Source organism: Equus caballus, chromosome 20 (assembly GCF_041296265.1).
Source record: "Equus caballus isolate H_3958 breed thoroughbred chromosome 20, TB-T2T, whole genome shotgun sequence".
NCBI lineage: Eukaryota > Metazoa > Chordata > Mammalia > Perissodactyla > Equidae > Equus > Equus caballus.
In genome coordinates, this window is record NC_091703.1 from 41217781 (window position 1) to 41233505 (window position 15725).

Below are 15725 nucleotides of genomic sequence, written 5' to 3' on the forward strand. Positions count from 1 at the left end.
TTCCTAAGTTGTCTTTCTTCAGTGCTCTACATACTTGGTAGTACCTTCATCAACACTGATAAAACCCTGAGTATGAATGCCTAATGTACTCATTCAGAAAAAAATAAAGAGGGACAAGGCTTTCTCTGGACACTGTCATCATATGTTAAGTTCTAACTTTAGGTTCATTTAGCCTCACATCAGAAAGAGTTAAAATGAGGCACAGAAGTATTTATTTTTAAACTCAAGGATTTACCCTGGAGTTATGAGTCAAAAGTCTAGATCTTGGGTGGAAGAAACTAAGTGATAGGTAGGGAGAGGAACTGAATTAAGCTGATGCTAAATTAGAAACAAAAATAGTTTAAAAACAAATCAGCTATTTAATTTTAGCATCTACTTAGTTATACATTCATGCTGAGTTTTTTTAAATAGCAAAATATAAATGTTCAGACGTTTTTTTCCCCTTACATTAAACCTGGAGCACAGCCCACAGGACGACAGTCTCTCACTGCAAGATTACCATCATTAGGAGCTTGTCCCCTGTTAGAGAGATATTCATTATTATTTTTGTTATTGTTATTATTTTGTTGTTGAGCCCAGTTGAGTACTAAATATGGCTAATTCTGCCCCTGCCCCTAGAGGCTTGTATTATAAGTCAAACAGACAAAACAATTGGAAAATTAAAAACACCCACATGGAGGCTAGCTAAGCTTTATAGGGGTAAAATTATTTGCATGAAAGTATTTTAATTTTTGTCTGTATGTATGTTTTCAACAAAAAAAATCAGAAAAATTGAATTAGTCTCTCATTCTTCTTTGTCCATTTCCCCACCCTATCCCCATACTCAATGTTTTTCCATAAAGGACACTTGTTTTCAGTCTTGCGGGCAAGAAACCCAAGGCTACATCAGGTTAACCCCTGGGTGAGTCATTCATTCTTTGGAGACCAAGATGGGAGGAGCAACATTATTTGAAGACTTTCTGGTCTGTTCCTTCCCTCCAGGCCTCTTCAAATAAAAGTCAACAGTAGGAAGAAGTGGCTGTAGTCCATGTGTTGCCCAGCTGCTCGAAACAGTTCTGTAATTTTCTAAGGCATAATTTGAAAACCTCTAGGCTTCATGTAACTACAGAGTAAGTGGAAGACTTATTCGGTATTTTTAGGCAGTTTAACTTCTAAATGAATGTTCTAGGAAACTAAATGAAAACAGTATTGCCTGTCTTATGCACAGTTATATGAAAATAAATCTGGATATATAGATACTTCATGGATTCTCTCAAATTTCCCTTTCTTTGGATAAATGAAAAGAAATTGTGGCTGATATTAGTTTTCTGGAAATACTGGAAAAGATAGTAGAGCAGAAGTTCAAGACCAGTGTTAGCATTGTAAGAGTCTTAGAATTCTTGCAGTTTGTCATAGATCATGAGTTGTGGTCAAGGAACAGAAATTAGGGGACTTGGGCATGTGGCCTTTGGGAAGTATATCTTTCTCTTTTGTTTCTTAATCTTGCTTCTCTCTCTGTTTGTCTCACCTTAATAGTGCTACCTTATTCTATACTCTATTGATGCTATAAATGTAATATTTTAAAAAATCAATGCATTGTAATGCTGTTGAACTCTAAAATACCCAAGCAGGTTATAAAAAGGAAAGATTATCTATTGAGGGTAATTTGTTAGTTACAATGAGTAACTGAAAAATCTATGGTGGAAAGTAATATGGTTTAGTTGGGTAGGCAGGACAGGTCTTGCTAATGGAGAAGCTAAAAAAAGAAAGCAGTGCCAGGTCAGTACCAGCTACAAAGGATGACTACTATGTTGCTCATCTGATAGGTTCTGCTGACCAGCCACTCCTCTGTAGAATTTAGCTCCTGGTGATAGCTTTTAAGTAAATAGTGCAGTAGGAATGGCACTTAACAAACAGGGATGGTGGCCACAGTTTTTTAGATGAACCCAGGAGTGGTTCATGGGTGTATGGGCTACCTGCCCTCATCTGTGCTTTTTTAAAGAGACTTGGTGTATGAGCTGTAGGAAGCTGTCAGGGTGGTTGAGAGGAGGACGCTTTGACTTCTGCCTGTGGGGCCCATATAAAGGCGAGAAGGCATGTTTTACCTTTTCTGACCAATAAAAAAATAAATTTTTAAATAAAAATAGCTGGCTTTTCTTTTGCTTTGGGGGAAAAACACTTTCTTTTGTATCATCATACAAATAATCAGTACAGAAACGTTTGTGGGCAGACTTTTTAAAAAATAACATGAGAAAAAAAATAGAGCTGATTTTACATAAATTAAATACTGTGACTACAAACCACAGAAATCCAGAGAGTTAGTAGGAATGGGAAGAAAATGGTATGAGCAGTAAGTCTTATAAGTTGTATTCTATGAGCAGAGCACAAGTAGAGTTATTCAACAGAGATGTATCTTAGAGAAATTGCACCATGATATTTGGATAAGAAAATTCTAAATGGATCAGAGAGAGGTACTTGTTTTTGTGCCCATACTTGGCCCAGGATCTACCCCGTGTCCTCATCACAGAGGTAGCTGGGTCTTTGTGTGCATATGAACTAGCAGAAAGTCATCTTCGTGGTAAGATAGTTTCATGGAAGAGCAGAAGTAGAGTCTTGAAATGTAACAACAATTGGAGACAGGATAGCGTGGTTAAGAGCAAGGACTCTAGGCTAGGCTACCTGGGTTCAAATTCCAACTCTTCTACTTACTAGCTGTGTATGGTCTTTGGCAGTTCATTTAACCCATGTCTCAGTTTCCTCATTCTTTAAAATGTGGGTAGTAATAGTACCTACCTCATAGCCTTGTTATAAAAGCTAAATGAGTTAATATATGTAAAAGCATTTAGAAAGTGCTGGTACAGAATAAGTGCTTTTGTTTTAGTGCTTATTATTGCCATTATTACTGAAGCTTAAGTAATCTCTTTTGTCATACCTACCTACTGTGATGAGTGGCCTTAAAAATGAGCTTGGACAAAAGGTTACATATTGTATAATTCCATTTATATGTCCACGTATGTATGCCCATAGATATGAATTGACAAAATTATAGAAATGGAGGACAGGTCAGTGTTTGGCAGGAGTTGCCAGGGAGCAAGGGGGGAGAGAGGAAAGTAGGCATGGCTGTAAAAAGGGCCACATGAGGCATCCTTGTGGTGATGGACATGTTCTATGGCTCGACTGTATCAATACCAAAATCCTGGTTGTGATATTGTACTAGAGTTTTGCAAGATGTCACTGTTGGAAAAAACTGGGTGAAGGGTACATGGGGTTTTTCTATATTATTTCTTATAGCTACTTGTGGACCTACAATTATCTCTAAATACATCGTTAAATAATAAAAAGAAAATGGGCTTGGAAGATTCCTAATAGAGAAAAATTGGCAGTTAAAGCCATGTATGTGTCTGAGCAGACAGAGTGAGAAATATTAAGGTTAGTAAACATGATAGAAGGAAAACTGGGAGCTGGTCATTGACATTTTAGGGAGATGTTCATGACCCCTCCCCCCCAAATGAACCAGTTGAGGTCAAAGAGAAGGGAAAAATAAACAATAGCTTTATTTCCCTAAATCCCCATCAAACTTGTGTTCTCCAAGTGCCTTTGCTCCCCAGACTATGAAATGGTGTATTAGTCTATTAGATGATTTTTGGTAAAGAGAAGAAGGTAGAAGGTAGATGAGCAACAACTTATATACAAATGGTATTCTGAAAAGCAGGCCTCACAGAAAAGAATGTGGGGATGACAAACGTGAACTAAAAATCACCTGTCTACATATATACAATTCAGTTCTTAAGCTGAAGAAGTATCTTTTCTGACCTTTCCCTCTTCTATGTCTTAGTCAAACTCTCCAAAGAATTTATCGCTTTTATGTTTTGTGTTCATAGCATTCTGATCATATATTAATATACCACTTATTATGCTGTAGGTTTATTTGTATATATGTCTTCCCTTCTGTATTGTGGCCTCTTTGAAGGGAGAGATCAGTGCCATACACAGTTCTGATTTGCCAGTTAAAAGCCCAGTGCCTGGCACTGCATACAGTGATCATTAATCTAGAGGCCTAAATAAATTAGATCAAACAAATTGAGAATATCATTGTACTTAATGAGATTGTGATTATTTTTGCAAATGAACCTGAGTTTTTGCTTTATGTTTTTTATTCTGGTGAAATTTTTCCTTAGGTTTAAAAACCAGAAGAATTTTAGTGAGTTAAGTGATTCAGCAATGAAGAGATGTCTTATAGCAGTAACTAGCAACAACGTAGAGTAAGACAGGAGAGAAAGACAGAAAAAAAGCCAGTAAGCTGGGGCTGGCCCCGTGGCCGAGTGGTTAAGTTCGCGCGCTCCGCTGCAGGCGGCCCAGTGTTTCGTTGGTTCGAATCCTGGGCGCGGACATGGCACTGCTCATCAAGCCACGCTGAGGCAGCGTCCCACATGCCACAACTAGAAGGACCCACAACAAAGAATATACAACTATGTACTGGGGGGCTTTGGGGAGAAAAAGGAAAAAAATTTTAAAAAAATCTAAAAAAAAAAAAAAAAGCCAGGAAGCTATTGGAAAGGAGATAATTGGAGGAATGACTTGTGACCTCTGGGACCAACTTCAGTCATAAGGAGTGCCGTCAGACTTTAAGAAATCATGCTAAAACACTAGTAATTAGCTTATCTCCTAATGTTCGCCTAAGCACCCCTTCCTTGCCAAGGCACAGATGAACTATGTCCTGATGTCCAGTATGTGGCAGGGGTGCAGTGGAGGCAGTTAGAGGAAGAGCATTCCTCCTCCCACTGCCAAGATGCAGTAGCAACTGGGCTGATTACACAGTACTTGCCCTTCTTCACCTGCCCTTACTTGTGCCAACCCACCGACCATGTGGACTTGTCAGGTGCTTGCTGGAAGTTTTAATTTCTGGTCCTGAATGTGGAATAGAGGAGATGTACAAAAATCTACTTCCTTACAAGTTAAACGATGCCATTAAAAATAGATAGAATCCAGGATGTGGTACATTCCACAGGAAAACTAGCCAAGACTGAACTGTTCAAGATTAAAAGAGACTTAGACATAAGATCCAAATGTAACACATGAAACTTGATTGGACATGCCTTTGAAAACAATGGAGATAATTTGGGTATGGACTGAATATTAGGTGACATTAGGCATTATTCTTACTTTGCTTAGGTGTGCTATTTTGGTTATATAAGGAAATGCTCTTTTTGTTAGATGTGTATGTATGAAGTATTTTGATGATTGCAACTTATTTTCATATGGTGTGTGGGGAGAAAGTATAAATATGGAAGAGAGAGAAAGCAATGTGACAGATCATTTACAAGTGGTGAATCTGAATGGAGTGCACAGATATTTATTGTACTATTCTTTGAACTTTTCTATACATTTGAAATTTTTCAAAATAAAAAGTTGGGTGAAGGCCGAATATTTACCTTCTGAGGTTGGGAACAAGGCAAAGATGTTCTCTCCCAATGCTCCCATTCAGCATCATACTAGAGAGCCTAGCCAGTACAGTAGGCAGGAAAAAGAAAAAAGGCAGACAGATTAGAAAGAAAGAAAATTTGAGGGAAACACCTTCCTCTAGAACTGTTGGACTCTGGTGCCGTGATTTTATTTAAGATTTTTTAATTTAATGGAGAACTGTTCTTTCCACAGCCCATTAGCTTTTCCTACTTGATCCTTTGATGAATTCTTAGTTGCTTTTTTCTGGTGTCAAGGTGTGTGACCAAAATCAGCTTCCAGCTTCCTGTCCAGCAGGAATCAAAGGGGAAGGTTGGCTCTGCGGAAGTAAGAAATCTGATCCCCGTCTTTACAACATGCCTTTGGGACGCGTGGGTACTCATCTCCTGAAGGGTACAAATCATGACTCAGTGACTTCCCTGTGTTCTGCTGCTCTTTAAGCTGTCTTCCATCCAGAAAAGTCCCTACAGAAGCAGCTTCTGCATTGCTCTCATGAGGACCAAAATCAGATGGTTAGATGATGCAGTTACCCCCAAGAAGGCTTCTGATGCCTTATGTCTTTTGAGAATACTGAGGAGGACAGAGACCCCAAAAGATCAGGGGCACTCCCAGGATAGGGTAGTTGGCTTTACTGATTGGCCACCCCAGTTCTCCCAGTCTTGTGTTCCTAGCAGGGAGCAAGAGTCAGAGGTCTGCTTTAAGTCTTTGAGGTTGTGGTAGAGAAGGAGACCACCCTCAAATATCTTAATAGCAAAGGAGAGAGACAAAGAAAATAACCTGGGGGGGATAGGTGTGGAGGTGGAAGGAGAAAAGAGAGATTAATGTTTAAGAATAGTACTGCCTGGCAGTCTGAGAACAACTGACCTTTAAAATGGTGTTACGATCTAAGACATGGCATTCCTAGGTGTATTTCAAGCTAGATTCATCTCCATATCATATATCAAATAAAAATGAAGGCATTCTCCACAAAGTTTTAATCATCAGCCTCTTCCAAAGACTTGAACTTCTTTTTCTGTCCACGTAATAGCTTTTTAACAGGTGCGTTATTCCAAAACTGTTGTAGGGCCATTAGGAAGAAAAGAAACGAGGGGTAAATACAGTAGAACAAAGTGGAAAAAAAATTTTTCATGGATAACGGGGGAGTTTTCTCTCCTGAAGTCTTTCATGGCACACAGAGTAAAATGTCAGGAGAGGATGAATCTAATTCCTAAAAGCAAAGTATGCGGAGAAACACAGAGAGGAAGTACCTATAAAACAGATTTTTTTTTTTTTAACTCTCTTTTATCAGTTTTTCCAGTGAGAGTGTGGTGTTTTTCATGGCCAGAGGTTTTAGCAGCTTAAGCTCCTTTTAAACGGTTGAAGGAGAGACAGCAGTGATGTGTGAGGGTTCATTAATTATTGCTCTTACTGATGTTTGCAGAGGCTGTTGGGATCATAAATGTCAATCTGTCAAGAGACTGTGATAGGTTCTAAAAAAACTGATTGAGTACCTCAAAAGCTGTCATAGAGCCTGAGATTAAACAGATTCATCTTTCTTTCTTAGAAGTGAAGAAAGGTGTGGGTGAAGCGAATAGAAGAAGGCTTCCTTCTCTTTGTTGCCACTTTGCTTCTCCTACTCTCCTATTCTAAATTGTGAGTGTTGGCTGTACAGAGGGCTAGGAGCCTGCCTGAGACGTCAGAAGGCCACAGTTAGGGTTAGCAGCCCCGGGTGTGTGCGGGCTGCCAGCTGCACCGTGACAGGAGATTAAGAGAGATTGAGATTCAACTCTGACAGGCCTGACACAATTTATTTGGAAATTTTCGGGAGAGAACATGAGTAATAAAGACAAGAACAGTGACAGTAAGGAACAGATGTGAATTTCTGTCAGAGACAAAAAAGAATTTTAAAAGAAGTAACTCTGTTTGTTGTCTGCAGTCAAGCTTTCCGGTTAAACTGTTCCTAAATTCAGAGTCTTACCACTACTTTCTTTGATTGGCTAGGAAAGTACAATTAGAAGAATTTCTCTCTTCAGAAGTTTAGGTGTTTTTAAAATCACTGTACTTGTTTCTCTGTCACAAATTAAGCAGTGATTACCTTCAAACCTAGGAAACTGATAGGTAAAATAGTTTTTCTTAAGATTTTCCTTTCTCATTTAATCACATTATGATTCTTGATCGGACTTTCCTTTGACTAGGAGATCTTTCTCACACTATTAAACATAGGCAGAGGGAGGGGGTCTGGTGAGTACCAGGAACTGTGAACCTGCCATAGGAGTGTGGTGGCTCTTGCATGGGTATATGCAGACAAGATTATGCTTCAAGAAAAAGCATGCTGGAAAAAAGATGCTTTGTTGGCCCTTTATGAAGGACCTTAATTAGAAGTCACTCTTAACTCCTGGGGAGGAAACAATTTCTAGCTTGGCACTACAGCTCCTCCTGCTGCTAATGAGCATGCTCCTTGCAAGGACTCGTTTCTTCTGACAGTTAAAACTGCATATAAGAGTTATTTCTGTTCACCTTTCTCTCCACGTTTAACCCTTACTGCCTAAGCTCAGATTATGCAAGTAGACTGTTAGGTGCTTTCCATCATTGATGAGGAAATTAATAATGCTTCAGGGTAACAGGAATGACGCTTTTGAGCAAAAAGTAAATGATCAAAGTTTCGTTTATTCAAATATGGGCAGTAGATGAGGGTTCCTTTAGTGTTGGCCATGTTTGGGTCTTTTCTTTCTAGTAGTCCTCTTTTAATTGACATAAAATTTGTATTGAATAGTTGAATTATTTAGTTCATTATTATGTTATTAGAATCCCTGCCCTGGACATCTGTTTCTCTTATTTAGGCAACTCATCCCATGGCACAAAGTTTCATTAAGTAATTAGCAGAGGAGATGTAAATTTCTTATGCAGACATGATGATGATCCTGTAGACTGCTACTTATTTCATTAGCTCCTAATTAAAACACAGTTGACTTGTGAGAAAATGCCAAAGAATGGTTTGCTTCACCAAGAAGTTATATATAACACAGTCACCTTCCTGGATGGCAGCATGTGAAGTCTGGTAAATGGTTTAAGGAGCTTAATTCCCCTCTCTCTTTGCGGTAGGGAGCACTAGAGGGCACAAGGGTTCCTTTAATAGATTATCAACTGAGTGAAGGTTAAGTGGGCATATTCCAGAGCGTGAAAGTTAAGGATCTCTTAATGTCTGGGAATAGTTCCTTGATTCTAAAAAATAACACATTCTGGTAAACATTTCATCTGTCTTGGTTTAGAATCATTGAGGACTACTTCTCATGACTCAGACTTTCTATACATGGATGGATGCCTTTGGTCTTAGACTTATACAGATGCCGAGACATTGACTCTCAAAGGACTGACTAGGGCTGAGTGGTGTTCTTTTAGGATGGCCAGTGCAGTGCAGCCAGAAGCTGTTGGCAGCATCAGAAACCTCCCTTAGGACCCATTATTTCAGGAACATCCTGTGTCTCCTGCCTACCAGAACAAACAACTCAGTAGTCTTTAAATATAATGTGGAATGGATAAAGGAAAATTTCAGCATGACACCATGTAGACTTGTTCCTTAGTATTGATATTGAATGGTCATTGGTCAGACAGGTGGGAAGGTAGAAGAAAAGAGATCAGGCCTGGACAGGCCTCCTGATTTTGAGGGGTCTCATCAAGTGGGTTGTTTGGTGATGACTAATGATGATTATGGTAATATAAATATGAATTCTAATTTCCCAATTTTAGGAATCGTACATTAAAAAATATTTTCTTCACATTATCATTCCCTTTCTTATTTGAAAATAATTAGCTATGGATAACATTGCTACACTGAAAGAAAAATTGTCTTCTCCTTGTAGCAAAGGTTTGCTTTAGAAATGGAGATGGGTACTATACAGGTACACAGCACGTTTGACAGTTTGAAACAGACTCACGTGGAAAACAGCTTTGAATGTGAACTCTGCGTTTCCAGAGACATGCTCGGTCCTATCACGTGGTGGTGTGAATGAAAGAGGCTTAGGGTCTGAATGGTCCTCTTTTACATTAGAGGTGTGCTGGCATCACGTCAAGGCGCTTTGGATTTGCAATATTAACAATATTGTTAATTATTAATTTACCAATATTAATAATGCAAAGGCTTCAACTGCCTCCCCTTCTTGTGTGGACCCTTCTCTTTCTCCTCCCCAATGCCACCCCTGGGATTGGTGGATAATTTCTTATAAGGGTGCTCCAATTTAAGACCTTGTCTTGGAACAAACACCATTTTTTTGTTATGGCTTTTACTCTAGAATTTTCTCTTCTTGTTACCAAAAAAAAAATGTCTAAATAGAGTTATTAATACAAACAGTGTCATTGCTGGTTTGTGAAAAAGGACCTCCAGAGAGCGATGTGGCTCAGACAAGGTGAATTCCTTTCAGCTGGCTGCTTTGTAATGATTTACATTTAGATTGTTGCTTGTTGCTCTTGTAGGGGAAGGGGGAAGAGGGCCTGGCACGTCTGTGGCTGCCTCAGTCATCACACTGACTGGGTTTGGACAGCTTCTCTCAGCAGAGCTGGGAAATAGGCTGAACTTGCTTTAGTTGTTTCCATCAAAGGCCTTGTTTAGTTGTTCATATTGGGGGAGAATGTCATCTTGGACTGGAAGAACTAAATGAGATGAAAAATGAAGTTTGTGATTGCTAAGAAGGTGCGTGCCTTCTGTAAGTCAGTGCACAATGCAGAGACTGGGGGCTGTGAGCAAACAGTTAGCATTGTCGTTTCGCTGCCAGTGAGTGCCCTCGGGTGAAGTGCAGCACCTCCTTTACACAGAGGAAGGCTGGGGAACGGGATACAGACGGCCTTCACTGAAACACATCCAGTAGTCTGCTGCTTCTCACTAGAGTCACTTTAAATAGAAAATCAGGGCTGCCTGGGAGAAGATTTCATTCATTCAAGAAATATTTACTTGAGTTATCTGGGGGCACATGAATGAACAAAGCAGGTGAAACTTCCTGTGCTCTTGGAGTTTACATTCTCCTGGCAGGTGAGGTTAAAAGATAAGTGCTATGGAGGAATAAAAAGCAGGAAAAGGGAGGAGGGGAAGTGCGGGGGCGGGGGGAGGCGTGGAAGAAGAGTAGATAGAGTGATCAGGGAAGAAGACTTCATTGAAAATGTGACTTCAGAGACTTAAAAGAGGTGAGATCCCATGTAGATCTGGGTGAAAAGTGTTCCAGACAAAGGAAACAGAAGGTGCAAAGGCCCTGAGGTAGGAGACAATAAGGGGGCTGGTGTGGGTGGAGCAAAGAGCGAGAGCAGCAGGAGATGAGGTGAGAGAGATGAGAGGAGGGCAAATCATACAGGGCCTTTTGAGGGTCATAATAAGTATCTGAACTTTTACTCTGAGAAGGGGACCTATTAAAGGGTTTTGAGCAGGGCAGTAAAGTGATTCTAACTTGATTTTTAACAGGATCACTTGGCTGCTGTATGGAGAAAAGACTGTAGGGGGTTAGGGGGTAAATAGGGAGACCAGTTAAAAGACTATTATAGTAGGCTGGATGAGATGGTGATGGCTTAGGTCAGAGTGGTGGTAGTAGAGGGGTGAAAGGTGGTGGGATCCGGATCTGTTTTGAAGAAGATGCTTTAGGTGACTCCCTTCCAGAGGTGGTTTAGAACAAACTGCTTTGGAACCTCGGCAAAAGGTACATCCTCAGTATGCAGTGGTGGCAGTTCCAGGAGTACAGAGCCCCCAAGTACTGCCTTTCTTTTGAAGGCAAGAATTATTTACAGCCTGCCTATTGCATGAACTTTATTGCATTTTAGTTACTTTTTTAAGGTTATACAAAACACAAGTTATCACATGCTACACCTCCCTCCACCTGCCAGTTTGGCACCAACCCTTGAGTTGTGGCTCCAAATGCTGCCTCTATCGCCCCACAGTGGAGGCCATGGGGACAGCTTGCTTATGAACAAGCAGGCATGCTCCCTTCACTCTGAATAAATTTGGAATAATTTTCAATATTAGAAGCTGATTCTTGTATGTATATGAGTAGAAACATGATCATTTTTACTAGAAAAGATTATGGATCACCCATCAAACACTGGCTTTAAGTATGGGATTGTGCTAAGCCTGGCGATATAAAGAAATATTAAACATAGTCCTTTCTCTAAAGAATTACAGTCTACTTGAAGACAAGCAAATATCCAAGAAGAGGTAGATAACCAATACAGGCAGTGAACAGCCAGCGCCAAAAGAAGGGGTACCAAGAGAGGATCCCATTTCTAGCTCGAATGGTCTCCTCATAGAGACAGCTGTTTTTGAAAACAACGACATAGAACTGATTTTTGTTGAGCCACCCCTACCCTCCTCTCCTAGTTCAGGCCTAGCTTGTTAGAAGTCAACCCTGAAGGCTTGGTACAGTATAAACCAGGGCAGTCAGAACTGGCTCTTGCTTATACAGGTCCGGTTCCTGGAAAAGAGCAGTAGCCTGGTCAGAAGAATGCCTGGCACTACATTAATCAGTTGTGCTTGCCAGGCTGAGTACTAATCCTGACCCTCAAATGTGTTATTTTGGTCAGATTCACAGTCTGAGAATGAGGCTTCGCCAGTGAAACGGCCACGACTACTGGAGAATACTGAACGATCCGAGGAAACGAGCCGATCTAAACAGAAGAGTCGACGCCGGTGCTTCCAGTGCCAAACCAAACTGGAGCTGGTGCAGCAGGAATTGGGATCGTGCCGCTGTGGTAAGCATCTCCCTGAGTGGCGTGATGGAGTCTGTTGACAGTCTGGCATAGCTTTGGAAATTATTCCGAAGAGACTGAAGTCCTTAGGACCTGTCTGCAAGCTATAGGTTTGGAGCTTGAGAAATCAGGAGTAGAGGCTTCTTACTTCCAAACACCCTTGATTTCCTCTCACACGTACAAGAAAGGCAAAAACATCCCCAACTACTCTTACACGTGTTTGTTTAGAGTTGCATTGTCACTGCTTACTGCTTTCACCTTCTCCTCTCCCCACTGCATGTTGTGCTTCTTGCACATCAAGTCTCCTTGATGACTTACTTAGAAATTAACCAAACCAGCATAATTCTGGGATATGTACCATATAATTCAGACATTAAATTAATTTTGAATGAGCGTCTTACTATGTATAATCAATGGAAGATTTCTCCCCCCCATCCCTTTTAAAGTTTAGTTAGAAAATTATTTTCTTTGAACCGTAACTCATCAGTTAACCCCTTGAAATAGCTTTAAAGTAACCTTTCGTTCTGTGTTACCGAGTGTAATACCAACTCTTAGAACTGCTGCGCAGGGATGTATTTTTTAGAACTTTATGCCTACTCACAGTGGAACAAAACTGGGACCAGTCCTTCCTTTGACCACATCTGTCATGTCACAAAGAAGCAAAATTATGTAGCTGCGTTCTTTGGGCTAACTTAAGTTTTCCTGTCCCTGTTTTTATGTAGTATTGTGAAAGTGTTCTGTGGGACCAGAGGTATCATCAGGCAGACTTTGAGGCCTGGCTCTAGCCTCTGAGAATCCTATATCCTTTGTCCTTAGGAGTAAGTTTTGGAAGCCTCCTTTCACTTCTGGGACAGCCATAGATAGCCTCAAGTACTGATGCTGGCAGTCAGGATTAGATGATTCTCTCAGCAGTGAGAAAGTTATAGTTACTCAGAGTCCTTCGTCTTCTGAAGAGACAGCCGTTGCTGTTCTTGTCCCTCAGTTATCTGCCCTGTCGGAAATGAGACAAAAGGAGGGAATACCAGCTTCTCATGGAAGCTAAGTTGGAACTCCTGCTGTTCCTGTCATGACTAGGAATCTGTTTGTTGCATACTCCGGTGTGTGGTACTTAATAAGACCAGAAGCTTATATTCAGCTTCAGAAATGAGGAACAGCATGGGGAGTTCAGGTGTCACTGGACAAGTTTTTATTTTTCAGCTTGGCATTTACTTATTCTATTAAATGTTTGTGTGAAAGTGTAAACAAGAGAGGTGGGAGGAGAGGCTGTCAGCAGAGTTCTCAAACTTTGGTTGTGTTCATGCATGTGGCATGGCCAGGTGAGCCTAGAACCTTATTCTTAGGCTGCGTCTTTATCAACCCTGCCAGGTAATTTCAAATTCTGGGTGAGGAAGGGAAGGAATACTGTGGTTAGCCAAGGAAACTCTGGGGCCTAATGGCTAACCAACTTTGCCCGTATTGAAGAGTTCGTCTAATCTTTTGTAGTCTGCAAATTCTTGCTTTGGTCTTCACGTGAACTATTGGGGGATTTCAGTAGTTCAGTCTATTACCAGTGTTGTGAAGGCTGCCTGACCATTTTGCCTGTTGCTTTTATAACACAGGCCTTGGGTTGTTCCTAAATTAGAATCATGGGATTTCCCTGTACCTTATGTTCTTGTTTCCTTCTTGAAAGTAACTGAATCCTGGGTATTACACAGGATTTGCACTAGCAGATCAAGCAATTGGTCCATCAAGTGTGCTGTCTTGCCTCTGGCGGTGACTAATACCTCCTCTGCATGTCAGGCAAGCAGTGAGAATTCACACTTTAGCTGAGAGATCCAGAGGTGTTGTAACCTCTCACAGTTCACCCTTCAGCTTGGATGCAAACTCTCATTTCCTAAGGTCTTAAGCACCCAGCTGAAGAAATTTAGAAATAAGTGATAGATGGCTTCACGTGCTCCTGAGTGAAGCCAGCTTGCTTGACTATCTCTGATGAGTGCAGATTACTCTGCCGTGCTCTTCACCCCCTGGGCAAGAGGCTGGATTTCTAAGTGCCTTTTGGATTTGCCACAGACATGCATTCTTTTTAAATGATCTAACACGTAGTCCCTTGGCCTGTGCCCAGTTCTGAGGGCCTGCTTATAGAGAGATTTGATTTTTCTTTTGGGGAAGAAAGCCCTGAGCTTTCTGCAGTCCCTCCAGAGGGAGCCTTCCTAGAGAAAGCTGGGAGTTCAGTTTGGACCACTGAGAGCATTGCACTTACGTGCCCAGAAAAATGACTGAGTCTGCTGCCACATTTTAAAAGATGAAGGACAGCAATGGGAACACACACCTCTGGGAATGTCTTTGACAAATAGCTCTTGTGTTCCTCCTGCCTGTCTGCTTGGATCTCCCTAGGAAAGGGTGAGCTGTGTAGTTATTTCCTTCAGGATGCATGGAGTGTGGAGAGACGTTTAACTGCCCTGAAAGGTTTTAGAGTGGGGGGAAACAGTAATTTACTACTGAAAGTGAAGACTCAGGAAGGTAGTTTGAACTCAAACATAACACTTCTCCACTGCAGAAAATCTTTTTTTAATATATATATTCACCATCTTTTTTTCCATTCCCCTTCCACTCTGTACAGGTTATTAACTGCTGACAAGAAATTCACATCTCATAAATAATGCTTAAGAGCCATTGCTATATAAATTGAATGTGTTATGAATTGTGATGGGCCTTTTTGTAGCATTCGATGCCTGGAGCAGGAAGAACAGAGGATGTCATTTTCATTAATTTCTAATGAGGTGCCAATTAAAGACAGGGAAGACGTTCCAAAGGGAAGAGTGGCCGAGCTCCCCTGAATCCTCCGCCCCAGGGCTGTCATCCAAACACTACCAGCAAGCCTTCTCTAAAAATTCCATTAAATTACAGTCTCATCGAGAGCACACACAGACACATTCAGCTTCCCTTTGATCTTCAAAAGAGCAATTTGTAAGGCGAGTTCTGAGTCTTCTCATAGGGAACAGCTAGAGGTGATAGGAATTGTTAATTGCCAAGACACTCCATGGGCTTTCAATAAGGAGGTGAATTTTGAAGTTGAATTCCCCTCTGCCTGGCTGTGACTAGATAACCTTTAAATCAACAATACCTAAGTAACACCCTGTTCCTGTGAAATCTTTCAGGGTGCCAATTAGAAGAGGCATGTGGTGAGTCTGGGATAATATCCTGCATCCTAGAGTATCTTCAACAGTTTAACTTCTCAAGATAGAAAACAGTTGCATAAAAATGGATTTTATTTGTTTCGTTTTCTACTCAGTAGGCAAATTGATCAGCTCGTTCTCATTACAGGAGTCATGTCTCTCCAAATGCCACCTAGAGGATGTTCTTCTGAAATCTGGCCATCCTCATTAAATCTGAGCCACATCACAGCCACATGAATGGTGTGTTCTCTAAGCAGATCTCACATGATACACACAGCATGGCTTTTTAATCACTGTGCATTGCTTCCCAGAACCACAGAATGAATTTTTAAATACCAGTCTAAGAGCTTGCATAAGTTATCACGTATTTTCACTTGACACTGACTTAACAAACTCTAAGCTGATATGCTCCCTTTTGGGACAACAGTGCTT

At 40.8% G+C, this 15725-nt stretch overlaps 1 protein-coding gene across 3 annotated transcripts in view; it reads left to right on the forward strand.

Annotated features, from left to right (window-relative positions):
* ZFAND3 (zinc finger AN1-type containing 3) overlaps window positions 1-15725 on the forward strand; it is a 311195-nt gene that overhangs the window by 268139 nt on the left and 27331 nt on the right. For all 3 annotated transcript variants that reach the window (XM_023624249.2, XM_070245524.1, XM_014734392.3), the window contains one exon: window positions 11974-12141. In XM_023624249.2, coding sequence (XP_023480017.1) covers window positions 11974-12141 — 168 coding nt within the window. The remainder of the gene's footprint in view (window positions 1-11973; window positions 12142-15725) is intronic.